The 26388-nt window shown below is 41.7% G+C and overlaps 1 protein-coding gene across 3 annotated transcripts in view; it reads right to left on the reverse strand.

Moving 5' to 3' along the window:
- RNF121 (ring finger protein 121) overlaps window positions 1-26388 on the reverse strand; it is a 52261-nt gene that overhangs the window by 12887 nt on the left and 12986 nt on the right. Inside the window, exons 2-5 of one of the 3 annotated variants that reach the window (XM_084894258.1) lie at window positions 19974-20011; window positions 16550-16691; window positions 1394-1548; window positions 818-925 (exon numbers count right to left, since the gene is read on the reverse strand). In XM_084894258.1, coding sequence (XP_084750384.1) covers window positions 818-925; window positions 1394-1548; window positions 16550-16691; window positions 19974-20011 — 443 coding nt within the window. The remainder of the gene's footprint in view (window positions 1-817; window positions 926-1393; window positions 1549-16549; window positions 16692-19973; window positions 20012-26388) is intronic. The other 2 variants (XM_084894260.1, XM_084894259.1) reach the window with 2 other exon arrangements.

Here is a 26388-nt window from a genome sequence, read left to right on the forward strand (position 1 = left end):
AAGTGGACAAGGAAATTAGTTCTATTAGGGAGATAAAGTTACAGGAAACTGGCTATACAGTAATTATTATTATTACTTCTGTCATACTCTTCCACTAGAATATAAATTCTGCCAAACTGGTTTGGCTCAGTGGCTAGAGCGTCGGCCTGCAGACTGAAAGGTCCCAGGTTCGATTCCGGTCAAGGGCATGTATCTTGGTAGCAGGCACATCCCCAATAGGGTGTGTGTAAGAGGCAGCTGATCGATGATTCTCTCATCAATGTTTCTAACTGTCTATCCCTCTCTTTTCCTCTCTGTAAAAAAATCAATAAAAAGCAAAACCGGTTTGGCTCAGTGCACAGTACGCTGGTCTGTGGACTGAAAGGTCCCAGGTTTGATTCTGGTCAAGGGCATGTACTTTGGTTGTGGGCACATCCTCGGTAGGGGGCGTGCAGGAGGCAGCTGGTCAATGTTTCTCTCTCATCAACGTTTCTAGCTCTCTATCCCTATCCCTTTCTCTCTGTGTGGAAAATCAATAAAATATATATATTTTTAAAATCAATAAAAATATTTAAAAAATTTAAAATATAAATTCTTAGAAAATATAACTAATGATCTGAAACTCTAATTCCGTATTATCCACCATTCCTTTCTCTTTGTCAGCACAATAGTGGAGGGCCACCCTCATATCCCGCATGGCTCGAGTCTCCTCTCCTGGATCACCACTTTTCCCTGTTAATAACCATGGCTTGCCCCAGGAAGAAAGATATATCCCACCAGCATCTCCTTCCCCAACACCAGGGGAAAAAAAAAAAAAAAAAAAGCAAAGGATACTCACTTGAATAATAAGTTAAGACCAAAAAGGGTAAACATGACAGCCATGTAACCAACGATGCCAGTGGCATAGCTAATTTTATAGATCAGCAGGAACCACTTATAAACCAACCTGGAGAAAGGAGAAAGAGATTAAAAATGGCGGTAGAGTAAGTGGATGCTACATGGACACGTTCCCAGGAGCAAACTGGAATTACAACTAAAATATTTAATTATAAATTGTGATAAGCTCTATGAAGGAAAACTGCAGGGCACTATGAAAAAATATAACAGAAAATCTAACTTAGAGATCAGAGAAGGGTTCACAGAAGAAAACAACATTTTAAATGATACTACAATCATCACCAGGATTTGCTTACTCTGTTGTTTGCTTTTAATGTAAACAGACCTCGAAATAAATGATAAGGTAAACTAAAATGAAATATTTGGGTTTTTTAAATCTGTGAATGGTAGGTTTGTTTTGGTGGAGCTCAGTGCCAAGTAAACATGGCAGATAAAAACTAAGTTTTCCATCTAAACCACCCCTTCCCATGCATCCCACTTCAAGAAACCTAGTTCCTTCCACTACCTAAACTCTCACCTTGGGGTTGTCTGCACTAGAGGCTTTCGGGTGGCGCGGAAGGTGACAAAGGCTGTGACAGCAGAGAAGAAGATCCAGATCACTAGGAACCTCCACCAGTGCAGCTTCACTGTGAAATAGAGGGGAACAACCCACATCTGAAAGAGGGTCACCATCTGAAACACAAACACAAGCACTTCAGCTCCAGCCAGCTCCCTCTGAGCTCTACCCACAAGTCCACAGTGCATCTCAGGCGTTCCATTTCAGCCTGATCCTTGCCTACATTTCCAATTGTGGACGAAGGCACCTCCTAGGGACCTAACCTGGGACCATGCTGGACACTTCTCTTTCATCCCTCACCCAACTGTTTATTGAATATATTCTCTCCTTTCCATTTGAATCTTTGCTGTCCCTTGGCTGGCTGACTGTGACGACTTCCTTGTTAAGCCTCCCTCGTTCAGTGTCTCCCCTTCCCACCTACTCTACCAGGAGCTCTGGAAAGGAATCTCTAACATCCAGACTTAAACATATCATTCCCCTGCTTAAAAACCCTCTAATGGTCTCCCCCTCCCATATAGGATAAGATCCAACTTCTTAGGTAATCAAATCACCCAAATATGGCCCCAAACTACTATTCCAAGATCACCTTCTACCACTCCCCATGCTTTTTAGTCAGGCTGTCCCCCTCAGACTAAAACATCCTTTCTGCCTGAAAACATCACTTCCGAGACACATGAAGCCTTTAGTCTCTTTTCTAGGAAGAATGTATCTTGAGTTTTTAATGCTCCAAAGCATTTTCTTTTCTACCATTATTACAGTGCTTACCTAGAGTACAAGACTATATTCAAATTCATTCTCTACCTGAATGCAAGCTCCTTAAGAAAAGTCATTAGGCCGTATTCATCTGCTTCCTGTGCTAGAAAACTGTCTGGCATGTGAGAGATCCTCAAAAAACTTAGATAAATAAGAGGAAAGCAGCCCGCCAGTGTGGTTCAGTGGCTGAGCATCAACCTATGAACCAGAAGGACACTGTTCACTCCGGTCAGGGGACATGCTCAGGTGACAGGCTTGATCTCCAGTAGGGGACATGTAGGAGGCAGCCAATCAATGATTCTCTCTCATCATTGATGTTTCTATCTTTCCCTTGTTCTCTGAAATAAATAAAAATATTTTTTTTTCAAGAGAGGAAAGCAAGACTAGAAACCAAAGAGGGAGGCTCATTTCTGTTTCAAAGAATACCTGTTTCCCTTTCACTCCTTCAGATATCTACCTCAGACTTAGCTGAAGAATTCCAAATGTATAATACAACTCTAAGTCAGAAGTTTGGACTAATCACCATTTGTTTTGCTCCCCAATGCCTCCTAACTCCCAATCACCCAGCTTTCACTACATGTCATTTGTCTCAGGTGAGTAGCAGGGAAAGGGAAAAGAAACGGAAAGAGGAGGAGGAAAGGAAAGAATTAATTTAGGGACAGGAATACGCTCTTTGAAACAAGATGGCCCAGTAGACCTGAATTCTAAGTTCTCTTATGCCTCCAACTCATTGGGTCATCCTATGGAAGGCCTTCCTCCTTGAAGGAAGTTTGAGTTGATTTTCCAAACCACTTCAAGTTCTAACATGCAAAGGCTCTATTAAGCAGTCTTGTATCCTAGACTTCGTGGGATGGTAAAACCAAGTGTCCTTATGACTTTGACTAAACTTAGTTTTAAGTCCTAGCTCTAGAAATCATAATCTTCTCTCTCTCTCTCTCTCTCTATATATATATATATGCCTCAGAAACCTAGCCTTTCCCCTTCCAGTGGTCGGCAAACTCATTAGTTAACAGAGCCAAATATCAAGAGTACAACGATAAAAATTTCTTTTGAGAGCCAAATTTTTTAAACTTACTAAACTTCTTCTAACGCCACTTCTTCAAAACAGACTTGCCCAGGCCGTGGTATTTTGTGGAAGAGCCACACTCAAGGGGCCAAAGAGCCACATGTGGCTTGCGAGCCCGTTTGTCAACCACTGCCCCAAACAATCAGCAACCCTTGAGGCTGAAGATAGTAACCAGAACCTGACCAATGCTCACAAGAACCTCTGGCAGGCTAAAGATAACATCTTAACCTAAGGCAGTGGTCAGCAAACTGCTGCTTGCAAGCCACATGTGGCTCTTTGGCCCCTTGAATATGGCTCTTCCACAAAATACCACAGCCTGGGAGAGTCTATTTTGATGAAGTGGTGTTAGAAGAAGTTTAATTTGAAAAAAGTTGGCTCTCAGAAGAAATTTTAATTGTTGTACTGTTGATATTGACTCTGTTGACTATTGAGTTTGCCGACCACTGACCTAAGGTGTTTCAGTTCCTGAGCCATAAGGTGGAATGACCCCTGGCTACTTTCCCGGCAGACCAAACGGAGAGAAGCAGGAAAAGACCTTTCCACTGTCCTCAAAATCTAGAGATGATTTATTACCCTTATCTCACCTCTAACCAGTCAGCTCTCAGCACAACACTGGTGTCTTATGATTTTGCCCTTATATAATCTGTAACTTAAATGCCATTGAGGAGTTCAGGCTTTTGAGCATTAGCTTTCCATTCTCTTGGGTGGTGCTATCCTATCTAATAAAAGAGAACCATGCAAATTGACCATACCTCCACTATGCCCACCAGCCAATCAGGAATGAGTATGCAAATCAACCCAACAAATATGGCAGTAGCCACAGAGCTGGAGAGAGCTGAAGGTTTGGGTTGCCACTGGCTATGGAGGACCGCCCTGGCCTCTGCTCAAGGCTACAAAGTTTCAATTATAGAAGATAAATAAATCCCAGACACCAGGGCCTCTGCTTGGATCACTGGGAGACGTGGCCAGCCTGCAAACCACCACAGGCCCCTCGCCCAGGCTGCCCCATGCCCCAAGGAAACCCCCCACCCTGATCTGGGACACCCTTCAGGGTAGACCAGCTGGCCCTCACCCATGTACCAGGTTTTTATCCTATCTAATAATCTAATAAAAGAGTAATATGCAAATCAACAGTCATTCCAACATACAAGATGGCTGCCCCTATATGGACACAAGATAGCTACCACAAGATGGCCAGCAGGGAAGGTAGTGGGAGGGGACAGCCTGCAAGGGAGGGCAATTGGGAGGGACCAGGCTGGCAAGGGAGGGCAGTTAGGGGCAATCAGGCTGGCTGGGAAGCAGTTAGGCATCAATCAGGCTGGCATGGGAGTGGTTAGGGGGTGATCAGGCTGGCAGGCAGAAGTGGTTAGGGGCAATCAGGAAGGCAGGCAGGCGAGCAGTTGGGAGCCAGCAATCCTGGATTGTGAGAAAGATGTCCTAAATTGGAGAGAGTGCAGGCTGGGTTGAGGGAAACACCCCCCCCCCCCCCCCACCGCATGAATTTCATGCACCGGGCCTCTAGTTCATAATAAAATACCCAATATTTCTCCACTGCGACTCTAGGTATTTAGTGTTTGGCTCCAGTGGACAAACTGTTCTGTAGTAAAAAATGCTTCATTGATTCATCCATCAAATATTTACTTTGCATTTACTGGGAAGAGGAATGCAGAAATAAACATGACCTTCGTCCCTGTCCTCAAGGAGCTAACAGACAAGCAGCAGGAGAAAACCAAATCAAACCAAATTTTAAAGATTCTATTAATCCTTAGACCCTTTCTAGAGGAAGTCCAAGTAGAAATCATTAAAGAACACATGAACAATGTCAAATGATACAATACATTGAAATGACCGGAGATTTTAGATATGAATTTAAAGAGATCTAGATATGGATCCTAATACAGCTGTTTACTATGTTATCTTAGGCAAGTCACTAACTCTGATAAGCCTCAGTTTTCTGAACTATAAAATGGGGTTAACATATCTATTCTCATAAGGCTGTATAAGTTAAGGAAGCCAATGCATGAAAAGCTCTTTGAACAGTTCCTAACAAGGTAAGCATTCAATATAAGTAATGTAATAAATATGATGTAAGTATTCAACATATCAGCTCTTACATTTAAATAGGAGTAATAAATACACTGAGTGGTCAGATTATTATGATCTCTGAATGCATAATAATTTGGTCACTTTGTATATGTACATATACATATACATATACATATACATATACATATACATATACATATATTGGAGGCCCAGTGCATGTATGGGGTCCGGCAAAACTGGCCAGGGGCTGGGGACATGGGCGTTGGCCAGCCTGCCTGCTGGTCACACTCCTGGTCGAGGGGGCAATTTGCATATTAGCCTTTTATTGTATAGGATATCCACTGAGTGGCCAGATTATTATTATGTATTCAGAGATCATAATAATCTGGCCACTCAGTGTATATAAAACAAGCACAGTACATAATTCATAATAAGCGGCCAGTAAATGAGACCTCTTATTATGGTTTCACATGATCAAAAATGCATAAAGTCACATATATATAAGGGAACAAAGACTGCAATGAGGTAACAAAAATAACATTAAAAATTGTGGAGGTCCTAGCTGGTTTGGCTTAATGGATAGAGCATCAGCCTGTGGACTGAAGGGTCCCACATTTGATTCTGGTCAAGGGCACATGTCCAGCCTGTGGGCTGGATCCCCAGTAGGGGGCGTACAGGAGGCAGCTGATCAATGATTCTCTCTCTTCATTGATTTTTCTATCTCTCTCCCCCTCTCCCTTCCTCTCTGAAATCAATAAAAATATATTTTTTTTAAATGGTGGGGTGCCCAGCCAATATGGCTCAGCTGTTGAGCATAGACCCAGGAACCAAGAGGTTACCAGTTCAATTCCGAGTCAGGGCACATGCCCAGGTTGCAGCCTCAATCCCCAGTAGGGGTCATGCAGGAAGCAGCTGGTCAATTACATTCCTCCTTCATCAATGTTTCTATCTCTTCATCCCTCTTCTTTTCTCTCTAAAAATCAATAAAAATTTTTTTTAATATGGTGGAGTTAGGCCCTGGTTGGGTGGCTCAGTTGGTTAGAGTATTGTCCCAATATGCCAAAGTTGCAAGTTCAGTCTCTAGTCAGAGCACATACAAGAGTTAATCAATGAATGCATAAATTATTGGAACAACAAATCAATGTTTCTCTTTCCCTCTCTCAAATCAATTTAAAAATTGGTGGAGTGGCCGAAACCCGTCTGGCTCAGTGGATAGAGCGTCAGACTGTGGACTGCAAGGTCCCAGGTTCGATTCCGGTCAAAGGCATGTACCTTGGTTGCGGGCACATCCCCAGTAGGGGGTGTGAAAGAGGCAGCTGATAGATGATTCTCTCTCATCAATGTTTCTAACTCTCTATCCCTCTCTCTTCCTCTCTGTAAAATATCAATAAAATATATATTTTTTAAAAATTGGTGGAGTGATAGAACTTCATTATAACGTTTAATTTGTCTTTTCCAGGGAAAAAAATGACCTAAAAACACAAACCAAGGACCTGAGGCCACTTTCAGGTGTTAGGCACTCTCCTTTGGGAAGGCTTGAAAGCCAGATTCTGTTCAGGGTCTAGAAAGCAGCTGCTGGGGTGAGAGCTCAGTGCCTGAAAAAAGAGGCAGGGCAGAGGGGCTGAGTGAACACAAATCTACCATGTGAAAATGGAAAGTTACAACTTTGCCTGGTTAATGTATTTGTTTCTACTATAGTATTTATTGGCATTATGCTTAATAAGTTGAAGCCTCTTCTTTAAAGAAGGCATCTTTAATCTCTAGCTTGGCAATAAGTGGCTGAAAGTTACTATGCAAGATTCTCAAAATTATACCAGACTCTGGTGCCATCTGGTGGCAACACTTCATGCAGACCCATTTGTTTGAATAGTTTCCTTAAGTATAATACTTGTGCCTGATGTGTGAAAGGCACAAAATGATGGAAAGCCTTGGCCATAACTTCTCTTTCAGGGCGTGGAGTGATGAGATATAAACACATAAATTGGGAAGCCATGCAAAGCATCAAGTGCTGACATGAGAGTTCAGAAGACAGAGGCAGCAAAAGCTGTAGGGAAGACTGCCTAAAAGAGGCAGAGCTCTAGCTGGTCCTGAGAGAAGCTTGGGTTTGGTAAGCAAAAGCCATTCATCCTTCTTTCCATGATCTGAAAAGACCAAGTTGAAGTGAAGACTATCATGAAACTAACTCACTGATTCATTCAGCAAACATTTTCTGAGGAACAAACCAAACTTTTCCAATCTGGAAGGTAAGAAAAAGCAATATCCCACTTAACTCCGAAATGCTCTAAGTTAGATGCTAACAATAGCAGCTAGTCTACATTTAAATGGACTGTCTTTGTTTTAGATTTATTTATCTCAGGAACTATAATTCATGAAAAGTCAGAAAAGAGCTCCAAATGACTTCCTTCCCTTGCACCAGCTGCCTGTCAGTCGGCTGATGCTTGGCACTTATGATTTGCAGGATCTCATCACTTCTGTACCTTCCTATGTTATGGCGACAGGGATCACCCACCATGCTTGGCTGAAAAGAAATACTGAAGATGAGCGAACACCAAATGTCCAGGTAGTATCTATCCTAATAAAAGGGTAATATGCTAATTAGACCAGGACAAAGCCATGGTGGCGGGGCTGAGGCAGAGGCGATTAGGTGATCAGGTCAGGAGGGGAGGGCAGTTGGGGATGATCAGGCCAGGGGGAGGGGGAAGAAGGTGGGCAGTTGGGTGCGAGCAGACCAGCAGGAGGGTGCAGTTGGGGGGAGCAGGCTGGCAGGCTGGTGGGAGGGGGGGGGTGCAACAGGTGGCAAGCAGGTCGGTAGGCAGAGTGGTTAGGGGCAATCAGGCAGGCAGGCAGGTGAGCAGTTAGGAGTCAGCAGTCCTGGATTGCGAAACAGATGTCAACTGCTGGTTTAGTTTCTTTTTTTTTTTTTTTTTTTAATAAATTTTTATTGTTCATATTATTACAAGTGTTCCTTTCCCCCCCCTTCCCACCCCACCCTCTGCCCTTTCCCCACTCCCCATTGTCCTCATCCATAGGTGCACAGTTTATGTTCAGTCTCTTCCCACATTCCCCTCTCCCCTTTTCCCCAAGAATCATCAGTTCACTCCCCTTCCATACCTCTGATTCTATTATATTCAACAGTTAATATTGTTCATCAGATTTTTTTTTTAATTTCCTTGGTTTTTAGATTCACTTGTTGATAGTTACGTATTTGTTGTTCATAATTTTTATCTTTATTTACTTTCTCTTCTGAAAGAACCCCCTTCAGCAATTCATATAATTCTGGTTTGGTGGTGATGAACTCCTTTAGCTTTTTTTTATTAGTGAAGCTCTTTATCTGACCTTCGATTCTGAGTGATAGCTTTGCTGGGTAGAGTATTTTTGGCTGTAGGTTCTTGCTATTCATCACCTTGAATATTTCTTGCCATTCCCGTCTGGCCTGCATGGTTTCTGTTGAGAAATCAGCTGACAATCGTATAGGTGCTCCTTTATAGGTAACCACCTGCTTAGCTCTTGCTGCTTTTAATATTCTCTCTTTGTCCTTTGCTCTTGGAATCTTAATTATGATTTGTCTTGGTGTGGTCCTCTTTGGATTCCTCTTATTTGGAGTTCTGTGTGCTTCCTGGACTTGTAAGTCCAATTCTTTCCCCAGGTGGGGGAAGTTTTCTGTCACTATTTCTTTCAGTATGTTTTCGATATCTTGCTCTCTCTCATCTTCTGGGACCCCCATGATTCTGATGTTGGATCGTTTGAAGTTGTCCCAGAGGTTTCTTACATTATCTTCAATTTTCTGGATTCTCTTGCCTTCTAGCTTCTGCAGAGGAGTGTCTTCTGGCTCTTTATGTTCCAAATCCTTGACTTGATTCTTGCGATCTTCTATTCTGTTTTTAGGACTCTGTAGAATATTTTTTATTTCAGACAATGTATTCTTTATTTCTTGTTGATCCCTTAGCATTTCTTGTTGATCCCTTTTCATATCCTCATAGGTCTCATTTATTTTATCGGCCTTTTCTAGGAGTCTCTTGAAAAACCCTATAAGTGTGGTTTTGAACTCTATATCCAGTCGCTTTTTGTCCTCCATTTCTTTCCTTTGTGATCTATTTGGTTTAGGCATTTTCGCAGGCAGCTTTTCTGATGGGGCGGAGTTTCAGGGTGGAGCCTACAGCCTTGGCTTCCGTCAGCCCCGCCCTATGCGACTCCTGAGACTCAGGGTCCTTCAGTACTTGTTGCAAGCGCCTCTGAGAGAAAGGTGCCCTCGATTTTCGCCTGCTACCAAACAGTGTAAGCTCTCCCGCAATGGGCCCGAAACTGGGGTTCAGTTCAGTTGGAAGTGGAGTTGGAGGTGGCGTTCAGAGCAGTCTGGAGCCTGTCTCCTTCCCGCCAGGGCAGTCCTACGGCACAGCCGGCCGGCCCTTCTCTGCGCGCTGTGTGCGCGCCTCTGGGACCTCCTTTCGCTGCTTCCCCGAGTACCGCCTTACAGCCCAGCTCCCTCTGGATGAGCCTGGGTCCCCAGGGTCTGGCCTAGAACGGGGGTTCAGAGCAGTTGGGGGCCCAGCACAGTCAGAGTGTTTATCTCCTTCCTGCTAGGGAACGCCAGCCAGGCACTCGGCCTCCCTCCTCTCCGGCTCCGTCCTCTCCGTGCGCCGCGTGTCTCCGTACCTTGGGCTTTTACAGCTCCTCCGCGCTTCCTTCTGGTTTTCTCCTTGCTTCTCGTTGTAGAATTTCCAGTCAGTTGACTTTCCTGTAGTTCTGGGTAATGTCCATTTTATATTTTAGTTGTATTTTATTGAAATTGTTGCGTGCGGCTGCGGCTAGGTGCCTACCCGAGCAGCCATCTTGGATTCTCCTGCTGGTTTAGTTTCATGATAGGATCCCTAAACTGGCAGTCGGACATCTCCCCGAAGGTCCCCAGATTGGAGAGGGTGCATGCTGGGCTGAGGAACACACCCCTCCCTGTGCACAAATTTCGTGCACCAGGCCACTAGGAGCAAAGTAAGAGACTCACAGCTAACAATCAGCTTGAAAGAAGTACTGATAATGGACAGAGGTCAACTAGGGGAAGGTGTCAGGGAAATGCTGTACAGCTCTGGTCAATATTTTCATGAGTGATTTGGATACATATACAAGAATCTGCTTAGCAAACTGTGGATAGCCCAAAACTGGGGAGATGGGGAAGATCACAGCAGTGAACATGGAAAACAGAAGCAACAAGATCCAAAATGAATAAAGCTTTTTTCTAGAGTTCTTCTAGCTCTGACATCCTATAAGCTAATAAGCTGAGATGAAGAACCAAAACCATGCAATGAAACCTAACCAACTACCCAAGTATTGGATGGGAAAGGAATGGTTTAATAGCAGCTCATGTGAAACAGATCTAGGGGTTTCAGTTGAGCACAAATCACCAAGAAACATATGCCAACAGGGCCACTGCCAAAAGCAGCCTCATGCTGCTTAGCTAAGAACAGACCCAGAAACAAGGAGGCAGCAGCTCTACTATGCTCTGCTGTCAAAGCATTCCTAGGATCAGGTCTTCAGACCACACTGCATAAAGGACACTGACATATAAGCATGGTCAGTGAGCAGCCAGGATTACAAAGGATCTGAAAACCAAATCAGGTAAGGAACAGCTGAAAGCATTAGGATAGTAGGCCTGGAGAAAACTACAGGATGGCATGGCTGTAACCTTCAGTTATCTGAAGATTACCCAGTAAGCAGATAGATATATTCCATGCCCTGATAAGACCCACACATTGCTGGAATACCTTACAGGGCAGAAACATTTTTGACAATTCCTTCCTATCACACCCCTGGTAAATGGTCAGCCTTACCACAGGAGTGAAGCAGGTCCTTCCATTGCTAACAAATGTATTCTAGAGTTCCTGACTCTGGTAAACCTGGCTTTGTGTCCCGTTTGCTGCTGGGTCTAATTCTGGTCCAGAGACATAAAGAGTAAATTTACTCCATTTCTTTTGATTACTCCACAATATTCAAAATTACATATCCTCCTCTCCCCAGCTCTTCTGCTCTTCAGGCAAAGTCAGCCATCCAGTCATTTAACAAACACTGAGCACTTACTGTACAGCATGCTAAGGACTACGGGATTCAGAGATAAAGAACAAAACCTCCTCAAGAACTTAGGTCTACTGAAGAGGAACAAAGAAAGGAGAGGGAAAGTACTTCACTTAATGTAGAAACGAGGAAGGCTTCCTGAAGAAAGCAACCTTTGATCTCTGTCCTGACGGCTTAGTAGGTACAGGTGCAGAAAGAATCATGATGAGTGTTTCAGGGTGAAGGAACATGGTATGCTTGAGAAAGTGCAACTGGTATTTGAGGGAAGTGTGAGAAATGAGACTACAGGGACAGGCACGGCTCTTTGGAGGAAAAGGCTGATGTTTGCCTCACAGAAGCTTTTATTATATTATAAGGAGCAAACTTTTTCTTTCTCATAGAAAGTGGATTATAACTCTTTACCATCTTAGTCAGCATTCTCTAACCCCCTTAAGGTCTTAGCATGAGAAAAATCTATAGTACTTTAAAAATATCCAGCTAGGAGATTTTGCCCCTCATCCATTCCAGGAGGAAATAGCAGATTAGTAGACAGGAGTTTGAAAAGATGCTATACAGTATTTGGTAACAGACATAAATGATGAAAGCTTCTACTTGGAGATCTTTAAAAATAGGATACTTCCCCAGGCATAAACTTATTCTTTCCCTAACATCCCTCAGGGAGTTAAGGAGTAACATTAGACTTTCTGAATAGTCTAGAGGCCCAATGCATGAAATTCATGCAAGGGCCTTGGCCACTCCTCTGCCTCAGCCCCAGCCCACTGCAGCTTTGTCTGAAGGATGTCCGGTCTAATTAGTATATTATGCTTTTATTATTATAGATGATAAAACTGATGTACAGAGAAATTAAAGAGCAAGTTAGGTTTCCAATTGGCCAGGTCTCCAATTCAGATCATCTGTCTCTCAAGTCCTGCCTCCTTAGCATATTCACTGAGTCTGGGGAAACCCTGGAAGCCTGAGGAGGTGAGATGGTGTAAAGGGATGCCTGAAATATAAGGAAAGGACTTGGGCAAAAGTCATCAAAGAAGGAAAAATCTGGGGTATTATAAACCAAAATGACCATGACAAACTGATAATTTCTTGAAACTCTTAAGAAACCTCAAAAAATAGTTGAGTGGCTCTATGAAAAGAGCACTTAACCAAGAATCAGATTTTGGTTTTATGTCCAGCTCTCCAATTAAACAGTCATGTGTCCTTGGCAAATAACTTCAGAATTCTGCACTTTGGTCTACTAATCTGAAAAATGGAAGTAAAGCCCTATCCTGACCATCTTATAAAGCTGTTGTGAGGTTCCAATGAGATAGCAGATGAGAAAAGATTTTTTTAAAAAACATCAACAAATTGGCTCTGGCTGGTGTAGCTCAGTTGGTTGGAGTGTCCTCCCATGTACCAAATCCTGGGTTCGAATCCTGGTCAGGGCATATACCAAGGGTGTGGGTCCAGTCCCTGGTTGGGGCGTGTACAGGAGGTAACCAATCAATGTTTCTCGCCCAAATCAATGTTTCTCTCTTTCAAAGATAAAACAAATCAACAAATTGAAACTATAAGCAATTTAAATTACTCTTGTTTCTCTTATTCAAAAGAGCAGTACCTGAAATTTAAATACAGAAAACAGTAAGATCTCTTGCTCCCAAAAGTAGTTAGAGTAAGTTTTTCTTAGCTTCTAACCTGAAGATTACACTTGATCTCCAAGTTAGAGAGAGAAGTTTAATACTTTTCACTGTGAAACAAGTAGATTGACATACTTGCTCATAATCAGTCTCATGGCTGGCAGTATCTATGCTGTCCTAGGTCCTTGAGTCAAGGACAGTGTTTCTCATCAGGGGTGAATTTCCTCCACACAAGACATTTAGCAATGCTTGGAGACACTTTTGGCTGTCACAATTTTGGGAGGGATGTCACTAGCATCTACTAGATAGAGGCTAGGGATACTGCTAAACATCCTACAATGAACAGGATAGTCTAGCATCCCCCCTTCCGCCCCCCCAAAAAAAGAATCATCTGGCCCAAATGTTAATAGTCTCCTTATTAAGAAACCTGGTCTAAAAGAACAGAGCTAGTTTATTTCCCACTCAGTGGTCATAGGGGCACAATGAAAAACTGAGTTGCCAACCAGCACTAGTGAAGAACAAAAAATGTCATTCAGTTTGAGAGAAACAGAGCCTTATCAATTAATTCCATCATTTCTTGGTGTGTCATAAAAACCTTTTTCTTTTTTTTAATATATTTTTATTGGTTTTTTATAGAGAGGAAGGGAGAGAGATACAGAGTGGAGAGTTAGAAACATCAATGAGAGTCATCGATCAGCTGCCTCTTGCACACCCCCTACTGGGAATGTGCCCGCAACCAAGGTACATGCCCCTGACCGGAATAGAACCCAGGACCTTTCAGTCCGCAGGCCGACGCTCTGTCCATTGAGCCAAACCGATTTCGGCAAAACCTTTTTCTTTTTAAAAAAGCTATGAATAGCTATATTTTGAATAGTTTCTACTGTTCAATAATCTCAGTGCCACATCTTTACACAACATTCTCTAGAGAGCTCTTTTGTTTTTTGTTTTTTATTCCCATTCTTCACCCCATAGACATTCTAATGTGTTTAAATTTATTTTTTATTTTTTGGTGGTGGCTGTTAATCCTCACCTGAGGATATTTTCCCATTGATTTTTAGAGAGAGTGGAAGGAAGTGGGAGAGATAGAGAGGGAAACATTAATGTGCAAGAGACAAATTGGTTGCCTCATGCCAGAGCTTGCAACTAAGGTGCATGCCTTTGACCCAACTCAAACCTGGGAGCCTTAAATCTGCAGGTCCATACTCTTATCCACTGAGCCAAATCAGCTATGGCAAGATGTATATATTTTTTGTATCTGTTGTGACAAATTGTATTTTTTGTGTGCATGTATTTTAAATTTATTATTGGCACTGTGTTGTATATCTTTCTGTTTGTTACTTTAAAATATATATATATTTTATTGATTTTTTTACAGAGAGAAAGGGAGAGGGATAGAGAACTAGAAACATTGAGAGAAACATCAATCAGCTGTCTCCTGCACACCCCCCACAGGTGATGTGCCCACAACCAAGGTATATGCCCTTGACAGGAATCGAACCTGGGACCCTTCAGTCCGCAGGCCAGCGCCCTATCCACTGAGCCAAACCGGCTTTGGCTGTTTGTTATTTTTTCACTGATCTGCAGTTACAGTTACCTATAATCAATACTGATGCAAAAATATTAAATGGAAAAGTCTAGAAATAAACAATTCATAAAATTTAAATTGTGCTGTTGTAAGTAGTGTAATTGTAGAAGTTACTTTAAATTAATCAATTGTCAGCTTTTTTTTCTAAATTTTCTTAATGTTTTTATTGATTTTAGACAGAGAGGAAGGGAGAAGGATAGAGAGATACAAACATCGACGAGAAGAGGAACATTAATCAGTTACCTCCTGCATGCCCCCTACTGGGGATTGAGCCCACAATCCAGGCATGTGCCCTGACTGGGAATTGAACCGGTGACCTCTTGGTTCATGGGTTCAGGCTCAACTACTGAGCAACTCTGGTTTGGCTCTCTTTGTCAGTTTTAATCATTACTAACCTCCCATTTTTTTATCATTTAACTTTGCCCATGGTAATCCTTTACTGAACAAAAATCCTTAATATAATCAAATTTATCAAGTTTTATCCTATTTACCTACATATTTTTATTATCTTTTTAATTTTACTTTTTCTAATCAGATCTTTATATCTGATAACCAAGATGGCTACAATTTTCTTCTAGGTTTTCTAATTTGTCGGCATACATGGAATATCTTTTCCCATCCTCTTATTTTCAATCTCTGTGTCTTTGTATCTAAAGTGAATTTCCTATAGCCCTGATTGGTATTGATCAGTGGTTAGAGCATAGCCCACACACCAAGGGGTCCCAGATTCAATTGCCAGTCAAGGACACATACCTGGGTTACAGGTTTGATTCTTGGCCCTAGTCAGGGTTCCTGTGGGAGGCAACCAATCAATGTGTCTCTCTTATGTCAATGCTTCTCTCCCCTCCAGACTCCCCCGACTCCTTCCCGCCCCCCTACTCTCTCTAAAAAGCAATGGAGCTAAAACCAGTTTGGCTCAGTGGATAGAGCATCAGCCTGTGGACTGAAAGGTCCTGGGTTTGATTCCGGTCAAGGGCATGTACCTTGGTTGTGGGCACATCCCCAGTAGGGGGTGTGCAAAAGGCAGCTGATCAATGTTTCTTTCTTTTTTTTTTTTTTTTTATATTTTATTGATTTTGTACAGAGAGGAAGTGAGAGATAGAGAGTTAGAAACATTGATGAGAGAGAGTCATCGATCAGCTGCCTCTTGCACATCCCCCACTGGGGATATGCCCGCAACTAAGGTACATGCCCTTGACCGGAATCGAACCCGGGTCCCTTCAGTCCCCAAGCCGACGCTCTATCCATTGAGCCAAACCGGTCTCGGCTGTTTCTAACTTTCTATCCCTCTCTCTTCCTCTCTGTAAAAACTCAATAAAATATATATTTAAAATAAATAAGTAAATAAATAAGTAAATAAATAGCAATGGAAAAAATATCATGAGGTGACGATTAACAAAATAAATAAATAATAAAGTGTGTCTCTTACAGACAACATATAAATGAATCAGAATGGTTTTTTTCATGATGATTTTTTAATACAATCTACTAATCTCTGTCTTTTAATAGAATTTAATCCATTTACATTTAAAGTAATTGCTAATAAGGATTTACTTCTGTCATTTATGAGTATTCCTCTGTATGTTTTTATTCTTCATTTCCTCCATACTGCTTTTAAAAAAAAAAAAAATTAATCTAAATCCAACCTATAAGATTTATTGGAGGCTTCACCTTCCCAGTCAAGTGATCACTTCTCCCTCTATCTCAACAGTTCCTAATGAATATCTCCTTCATGAATATGTCCCAAAACATTTAAAAGGAAGGGCCTACCTTTTCTGGCCATAAAAGTAGTCTCAGGTTCTATCCCTGTTTTCACCCTCTGAATCACTTGCACCTTAAACACATACCCACCATACAGAATTCACCATTCATACATAAAGTTCATTATCACTGTCCATTCTCTGCCTACATGTGGCTTGGCTTAGGCTGGATCCCAGAATACTTAGGAAGGGCCTCCTGATTACTGGCAGACAAAGAAGAGAGTCAAAACGGCTTACATTGTAGGAGCGAGGATGCCGCTGCTTCCACTGCACCAGGAGCAGCTGGGCCACCACCAAGGTAGCGATGAGGATGAGGACCATTTCGGCGTGCATGGCTTCGTGACCACGGTGCTTGGCATGCATGCGTGCATGCTCGATCCTGAAAGTCAAACAGATGGGGTTATCCAGTCAGGGCTGGTGTGGTGGTAAAGACGTAGTGCTTCCCAGGGACATTCTATCTGTCCAAAGCTCAGAACACACTCCTGTATTTTGCAGCTGCAGGGTACTATGTATGCATATGCCCTAGAGCAGCGATCTAGGAGCAACCGCTGCTCCAAAGTTTTCCTTAAACCAGCGGTCACCAACCTTTCGGACCTCATGGATCACCCGTGGTCCACGGACCACCGGTTGGCGACCGCTGCCCAAGAGGACAGGCATTCTGGCATAGAATAGGGGTTCTAGGGGCCCCAATAACCAAGCTCAGCAATTGGATTAAATGTGGGTGGTGTGCTGCCTTCCTCCAATGGTAGATACAGCTGACACCTTTCCAGTTGCAGGAAAAATATCCAAGTAGCCCATGTCACTACCCATTTCAGACCTATTTAATTCTGTCATTGAAAAGAAAACATAACCCAAAGAGAAGACTGTAGCCAAAGCCTCATAATCTTAGTATTTATGATACCAATAAAGGAGTAGCACTGCAAACGTGTTAATTCTAGGGTTAAAGTTTTGCTTTATTTGTCCTACCCTGTCAAGACCAGGGATCCTGAAGACTATTTACAGCCTGAAAAATCTAGATTGCTTTGACTTTATATTAATTCAAGAGTAACTTCACCATCAGCATCCACAGGGAAATAGCCTCAAGGACTAAAGAATCTCTTATTTAATCTAAGGCTGGCATTCTCTTGTCCTGAGTATTGGTAGCAAATTATTTCCTTGGTCAATATAGGCAAAAAGCTTTTCCTAAGAACAGAGAATAGTTACTCCTATTACTCTGGGTCAGAGTCAGTCAAGGGAAAAGAATAAGGAAGAATTTAGTCAGAAAATCAAATACAAATATAGCCTGTGGTCAGGAGCTTTTGTACAAGTTTTCCATGTATAGGGAGGGGGGTTAGGGAGGGAAGGAAAGAACAACCTAAATGCTATCTTCATGGAGTTCCCGAGGGCAAGAAGAACCCAGCGGGGTGAGTTATGGGTAAATGATAAAGCAAATATAGCAAAACGGTAATTATAGAATCTACGTGGTGAGTGTAAGGGTGTTCACTGTGCATTTCTCTCATACTTTCTGTATGTCTAACATTTTTCATAATATAATGTTAGGGGCTGAAACTCAGTGGGCAGCCAAATGTCAGTCAGCCAGACAGCCACAGCACCTAAGGGTGCACTTTACATAAAACACTATGCTGGGTGAGAGACTCTGACAAAAAGATGATAAGTTTATGAGTGAGAAACTTTAACCAGTTAACTGCCTCAATACTTTGAATTTAATTTAAAAAGGTCTGCCGCTTGCGTCTATAGACTTTTATGGAGTACAAATGGTTAAGGTTGTGGCCTTGACCAAGAAAATTAACAACTCTACATCACAATTTCTTCATCTGTCAAAAGGAGTCCATATATTTTCCGCCTCCCTCACAGGCTTATTGTGAGAATAAGCTAAACTAAAAGGACAAGTAACACTTTAAAAACCTAAGGACTGTGGGGAATAATAAAGATAAGAAATACATTTCTTGTTCTCAGACAATATATAACTTAATGGATGTGCACAATGAAAGAATCTAGAAAAGACCAAAGAAAACATCTATTTCAAGTTCCCACTCAATGAAAAAATTATTTTTGATATCCTTTGTCTGGAATACTTCCATTGACTTGAGAACATATGCTTCTGAAAGTAATCTATTCTAGAACCAGCAGTGTCTGACACATTGTAGATACTTATATGTACACTTCAATGCTTTAAGAGGTAGGAGGACCAGAGCTAGCTTGGCTCAGTGGATAAAGCATTGGCCTGCGGACTGAACGGTCCTAAGATCAATTCCAGTCAAGGGCACAAGCCCAGGTTGCGGGCTCAATCCTCAGTAGTGGTGTGCAGGAAGCAGCCAATCAATGATTCTCGCTCATTATTGATGTTGAGAATCCCTTCCTCTCTGAAATCAATAAAAAAGCAGACGGTTCTCTATCTCTCAATATACCATGATTATTAAAAATGTTTCTGATAATAATACAAAATCTATCTTTCTATAGCTCCAATGTATTGGACCTAAACCTATATTCTGGAACAATAAAGGGCATATCCACTTCTCTTTTCCAATGATGCCCCTTCAAAGATTTCTCATGATCTTATTTTTTAAAAACAAAACCAAAAACTATCCTGTTCCTATCACCATTTTCCTAGCCTTTTTAGTTCTAGATATTTATTTTATTTATTTTTATTTCTAGATCTTGTAAACACTATTAATAAAACATAATGTGAAGATCATTAATCCTGGTTGCCTTCTTTGAGACATTATCTAGCCAAAGATCTTCTTATACTGTAGTGTCTACAACATCCAGTGTGGCCTCAGTGTAGCAGAGCACAATGGCACTGTCCCTACGTTAAGGCTGATAACATATTTCTATGAACATCTTCCAAATGATTTGAATTATTTCAGTAGCTGAGGTACACAGCTGGTGCATATTAAGCTTAAAGTCATCTGAAATCTTAAAGTCATCATATGACAAGTTGGGCTTGTCATATGAGTTAATATTTTTGCCATTCTATATTTTTACAATCAATAGTTTTAATTTAAAACGGTTCCCCCCCCCCCCCCCCCCATTATTAGGTTTTATTTGGTTGACTTCAGCTCACTGGTCAGCCATCTTGTGAAGTTTGTGGGGCAATTACTTTGAATCTCCTTTACTAATTAGAAATCATAACAATAAGATATTTGTTGGCCCACTCTGGGTACACAGCAAGTAGCCAGCAAGTTGAGAGCTCCTATTTTCTCAATCAGATCCCTCTGCCCTGTTTGATGTATAATGATAATAAACATCTTCAAAGTAGGTAACACTGGAGGTCACCACATGCCAGGCACTGTTGTAAGAATTTCATATATATTAATCCTCTCAACTCTATGAGGTACAGGTACTATTTTGATCCACACCTGACAAAGGAAAAAAACTAAGGCAAGTTAAGTAACCTGGCCAAGATCACATAGCTAGGAAATGGTACAACTAGTATTAAAACCCCGGTGGATAGTCTGGTACATTTATGCATTTGCTTCCCAGAAACAAGGGAGCTACCCAGAAGTGACCCTGTACTGGAAAAAAATCCCCAAAGACCTAGCCTACTGGTCATGAGTCACTGTCTCCCACAGACAAGGAAACAAAAAGAATAGATATACAACTCTACTAGTTGGATTACCCGATAGTCCCCAGCCTGAGGGGCCCACACTGTCACACTTACCTCCATTGCTCCTCTGGCGAGAGGTGTGACATATCAACCTGTAGAAAGACACCACCAAAAAAATCCATTACTGTCTTAGGCTATCCCTGCCCAAAATAAGGTGCTTACACATTCATCAATATCCACCAAGAAATTACAGGTAGTTTTAAGTGCCACAATTTCTATGAAGCCTTCCCTAGTACTCTATTCCCCACTGATCTCTCCCTTCTAGAACTAACCAGTAACTCTGGTTCATGTCTATGACTGACATTGTTTTGCATGTCTGTGCTAAGCAATAAGGACAAAAGAATGAACCCAATTCCCAAGATTCTCTCAGATATGAGATAAAAACATAGTATTTCTTTATTGATATTAAAGACTAGCTATGGAAGAAGAAAAAAAAAGGGGGGGATTTTTCATCGAACCTGTGGTGTGACAGATCAGTGAAAACTTCCTGGAGGTGAGATGTGAAATACTACCCAGATGAGGAAATTAGAGAAATATGTTCCAGGAAAAGGACTAACATAACCATGAAGTTATAAAGCATACAAACAATTGAGTATGGGGGTGGGGTTCCTCCGCCTGGCTGGTGATCAGGGCTGATCAGGGCCATCTCACCCAGTCCCGATTGGCTGGTGGCTGGGGAGGGACCTCGGGAGGGCTCCAGGGCTTGTCCAACCCATCTTGCCCAGTCCTGATTGGCTGGACCCCAGCAGCAAGTTAATCTACCAGTCAGAGCATCTGCTCCCTGGTGGTCAGTGCACGTCATAGCAACCAGTCAGTCAACCGATAGGACACTTAGCATATTGGACTTTTATATACACTGAGTGGCCAGATTATTATGCTCTCTGAACACAAAATAATCTGGCCACTCAGTGCATATGTGTGTGTGTGTTTTATGTATATGTAAAGGTATATGTATATGTATATGTATATGTATATGTATATGTATATGTATATGTATATATGAGGCCCGGTGCATCAATTCGTGCATGGGTGAGGTCCGGCCAGCCTGGCCAGAGGGAAGGGTCATGGGCAGCTGGCCAGCCTGCCTGCTGGTGGAACTCCTGGTCAAGGGGACAATTTGCATATTAGCATTTTATTATATAGGATATACACTGAGTGGCCAGATTATTATGTGTTCAGAGATCATAATAATCTGGCCACTCAGTGTATAGAGATTGTAACTCACTGGTGGTCCATGAGGTCCGAAAGGTTGGCAACTGCTGCTCTAGTGTCCCCAAGAGAACACTCTGGGTGAGATGAACAGTGAAACTTAGCCCATGTGATATGTCTTCATTCCTTGGGGTTTAACTCATTCCCACATTTTACCACAAGAAATGGTTTCATGGCAACAACTTCCTTTCTCAGTGAAGAGAAATAGTTGTAGGTCCTAATCTGGCATGGCTATTTATTTGATTTATTCCAAAGAACAGGGTACTTCTCTCCATGCCTCAGTTTCCCCACATATAAAATGAGGGAGGGGATTGGCTTAGGTGATTTTCAAAGTAGTAATTCACACCAAATCTGTCTAACTCCAAAGCTTTGAAGTTAGTTATAACACTCTGGCTTTCCAAACTTCCAGTTTATTTAGTTCCACAGAAGTTAAAGCAAAATTCCTTCAGTGTTGTGAGCTGTGATATAACAGGCTGTGACCAAATTAAATTAGTGAAAGCGTACCAAGTGACTACTATAAGCACCCAACACTCAGGGGATGGCCCCTTGCTCTGGTTTCAAGTACCTGCTAACTGCAAAGGGGCCTAAACTCTGGAACTCCATCCACCAGGACAACCTAGCATTTCAGAGGTCTCAGTTGATCCTTCCAAAAGTTAAAGACTGATCAACTTTGCGACTAGAGACCTCATTCTTTCACAAAACATTAGAGATAACTAAGTCCAACCTTTGCTCTTGAGGTATTCACAGTCAGAGGAAGAGGGACAGGCTATTAAACATAATATGATAAGGATAACACTGACATATAAACAAAATGCTGTGTAAGCACAGAGAAAGGAGAGATTAGCTAGCTTCTAAACCTGAATACAGCACAACAACCAGGCTAACTGCCTCTATCTTGTGGACAAAGATACTGTGATCTGCTGTGTAACTGGAATGACAAGTGAAGTCCAAAGGTTCACAGGCTACCCATATTTGTGGCTCCCCCTTCTCTTCTCATTCACATTTTTCTCCAGCTCCTTAGACTTGCCAAGAATGCAAGGCCAACAAATCAAAGTAGAACTACCTACCTCACTTTTCAGAACTCATAAATCATCTGGGGATCATGCTTAGCCAAACAAAAAGGCCTAACATGGACAGTATACTCTGGGCAGTGAAGTGAAAGTAGATGCTAGCTACTGTGGCTGTAGTAACTACTACGGCTGTTGTCTGCCCTCTACCCCCACCCCTCCTACCAACACAAGACAGCACATCCTCCAAGCAGCTGAGATGCAAAGCTTTTTAAATGAAACTCTTCACATATATACAAAAGTAGAAGAAATGGTTTAATGACCTCTCTCCCATTCAACAATTATCAAATTTGGGGGCCTAACATTGGCTTTTTTGATTCTTCAATGCCTATCCTATCAAATTTGTTATTTCCCAGACTGGCTTCCTCTCCACCTGGTCCTCCTCTCTCACTCTTTCCTATATGCACACCAGCTTCCCACACATTCTACACTTTTCTATCCATCCACAAGAACCAATCCAGACGTCACCTCTTCCAGAAACCCTTTCAGAACAGAATTATCCTTTCTATGAAATCCTAATCTCGACTATTCAGGCACTGATCACATTAACTCACCTAGGAAATCGCTCTTGAACTTTTCATTGCCACACCGCCTTAGTATAGACTTTATCCTTGCTCTCTCCTAGACTAATGCAGTGACTTTCAAAGTGATCTCTCTAACTCTGATCTTGCCAGAACAGATTCATAACAAAGAAGCAGCCACAGTGATCTTTATCAGACACATATGACTGTATCCTTGACCAATTCTGATAACCTTCTATTACCTTCGGCTTAAAGTCCAAACTCCTTTGCATGACACGGAAGGTACTTCATAATTTGGTCCAACAACTTATCTCACCACTCCCCACCAAATGGCTTACACTCTAGCCACACTGAACTGCCTACCATTCTTCCCTTCTATCCCTCACTGCTTCTCTAAAAGCTGCTACTGTCTTCTCCCACTAGAATTCTTTCCTCACCTTCACCGCCTAGTTAATTTCTATTCACTCTTTAAAATGCAGCTTAAATATTAATTCCCTTGTGAGACATTCTCCAACTCTTCATTCACACATCCATTTGACAACTGTTAACTGATCAGATGTTAAGCTCTAGACAGGGATACAATAATAACAGCTTCACACGCAAGGAGCTTAAAATCTGGTAGATCTCTGCAGGTGAAGTAATTCCTTCTCTGTTCTCCTGCAAAATTCTGCAATTTGCACATACCTCTAAGGTCACATTTATTACTTTTATAACTATTTCTGAGTCTGTTTCCATCGCTTGGCTCTAATCATCTTGAGGCCAAGGATTGTTTGTAAAGCTTTACTGAGGTATAGCATCCATTTAAGATGGACAATTCAATATTTACAGAGTTGCTCGATCATCTTATTTTAAAACATTTCCTTCACTCTAAAAAACACACCTTATGCTCATTTGCCAACTTCCTATTCCCACATCCAACCTAGGCAAGCACAAATCTACTTCTCTACATATTTGCCTTTTCTGGACTTTTCATATAAATGAAGTTTTATACTATATGGTTTTTTTGGATGGGATTCTTGCACATAGCATAATCTTTTTCAAGGATCATCCATATTACAGCAGGTATCAGTTCTTTTCTTTTCTTGCCAAGTAACATTCCACTGTATGGATATACATTTTATTTATCCATCAGTTTTTAGGCATTTGGGTTACTTCTAATTTGGGGCTAATATGAATGATATTGCTATGAACATTTGTGTACAAGCTTCTGTGTTGGCATATGTTTTAATTTCTCAAGTACATACCTAGAGGTGGAATTACTGGATCATACAGTAACTCTATGCTTAAGAGTTTTCCACAGCCACTATACTATTTTACATTTCCACTAGCACATAGTTCCATTTCCTCCACTCTCTCAACAATACTTGTTATGTGTTTTTTATTATGGCATCATAGAGGGTATGAAGTGGGATTGCTGATGGGTAAATGATGTTGAGTATCTTTCCATGTATATTTTCTTTGGAAAAAAGTCTATTCAAATTGTCCATTTTTAAGTGGGTTATTTATCTTTTTCTTGTTGAGTTGTAAGAGTCTTTATATATTCTTAGCATGTGTCCTTCATCAGATATTTTCTCCCATTTAGTAATCCTACTGAGTGTCAAGTGGTCCAACAATCACTGGAATATTATTCATCTTTGTGTTTCAAAGAACTGGCACATAATCTGGCACATTGGATTTGTCCAATAAATGTCAGATGGATGTTACATAATGCCTTACTCATTCAGTATCCCTCTCACACTTCACACCTAGCACTAGACCAGTGTTTCCCAACCTTCTCTCATGATGAGAATCACCTGGTGGAGTTGTTAAAACACAGATTCCTGAATCCCAACTAAGAAGTGCTAAACTAGAATTTTTGGGAACATATAGGTAAAATTGTATACTTAACTAGTGCTCTAACACAGATGTTATATACAGAGCACTAAGTTAGGTATGCAATTTTACCTATATGTTCTCAAAAATTCTAGTTTAGCACTTCTTAGTTGGGATTCAGGAATCTGTGTTTTAACAACTCCACCAGGTGATTCTCATCATGAGAGAAGGTTGGGAAACACTGCACTAGACACAAACCACAGACTCTGGAGATACAGAGACGGAATAATTCCCTCCTGAACAATGGGGATTCTGCTGAAGTAATCAGAGAAACTGGGAAAACCATCTGAAACCAATAGAACTTAATCTGTATATATTCACTGCTATCAGTCATCCCCGAAACAGCTACTCTCTCTGAGAATAAAGAAGCAACTTTTGTATAACCCATCCCTTCAGTGGCCCACACTCAGAAGTAGATATCAAAATTCTTTATCACTTAGAATACTAGCCCCTCCATCCATCCCTTAGCCAGTAGGAGATAAAGGATATGACAGAATCACAAACTATGCTCATTCCTAGCAGTAAATGATATTTTGATTTCAAGTGACTTAAGTGACCTTTCTTCTTAAGGAACTCAGAAGTTGATCCAAAGAAAATAGACAGGCTGGCATCTGGACCACATCAGAGATGTAGAGCTAACAAAAGTGCCCCATCCTTTATGGCTACCAAGTTAGAAAGTGAGTCTTCCTCATAAGAGAAATGCTAACATGAAACCCTACACCAGGGGTCTTCAAACTACGGCCCGCGGGCCACATGTGGCCCGCAGAGGAGTCTGATCCTGCCCGCCAGGTTTTTTGGGCAGTGAGCGCAGCCAAGGTGTTACAGTAGGAATTAGTAGTTCATATAGTCCGGCCCTCCAGCTCTCTGAGGGACCGTGATCTGGCCCCACTTTAAAAAGTTTGAGGACCCCTGCCCTACACGATCATCAGTAACAATAATAAATACTTTCCAAACTTAACACAGCATACAACTAGGACCAAAGGATGCTTTGGGGAGAATGAAGAACACAGGTGGTTGTACCAGAAGGCCTCGGTCAGTGTGGAAGAAAATGTCTCTACCATCTTTTCCTTCCTTTTTATTACCCAAGTTACAAATGAGGCCCTTCAGCCTCATACCCTTCTTAGCCAGTCACTGTGTCACCCAAGTTCAATATTTTCTGGTGTCCCAATGCTGCCTATAAAAGAAAGTCAGAACTCCTCAGCAGGCTGCACAATGCTCTCAATAAGAACACTGAAAGTGAGCTCTTGTGACCACACCTGGCCACTATCTGATCCCAAATTACCTTTCCAGTTTTACCTTCCTCTGTCCTGCAACTCCTCTGGCACTTAACATATGCTCCCCTATACTATGTATAATATACCAAAGTACATGCATTCTGGAAATAGATAAGTCTGGAAGCCCCTTACCTGGATTAAGGCAAGTCTTCCCTGCCTCTTTAATCTCTTCTCCATTTCTGTCCCCAGAGTGATCTTTCTTTTCTTTTCTTTTCCTTTTTTTTTTTTTTTTAAATATATATTTTATTGATTTTTTTACAGAGAGGAAGGGAGAAGGATAGAAAGTCAGAAACATCGATGTTAGAAACATCGACCAGCTGCCTCCTGCAACACCCCTACTGGGGATGTGCCTGCAACCAATGTACATGCCCTTGACGGGAATCGAACCTGGGACCTTTCAGTCCGCAAGCTGATGCTCTATCCACTGAGCCAAACTGGTTTTGGCCAGAGTGATCTTTCTAAAGCAAACCTAATCCATGTCACTCACCTAAAGCTAATCATCCATTCTATCTAATAAAGAGGGAAT

The sequence above is a fragment of the Pipistrellus hanaki genome, assembly GCF_964339955.1.
Source record: "Pipistrellus hanaki genome assembly, chromosome: 9".
Taxonomy (NCBI): domain Eukaryota; kingdom Metazoa; phylum Chordata; class Mammalia; order Chiroptera; family Vespertilionidae; genus Pipistrellus; species Pipistrellus hanaki.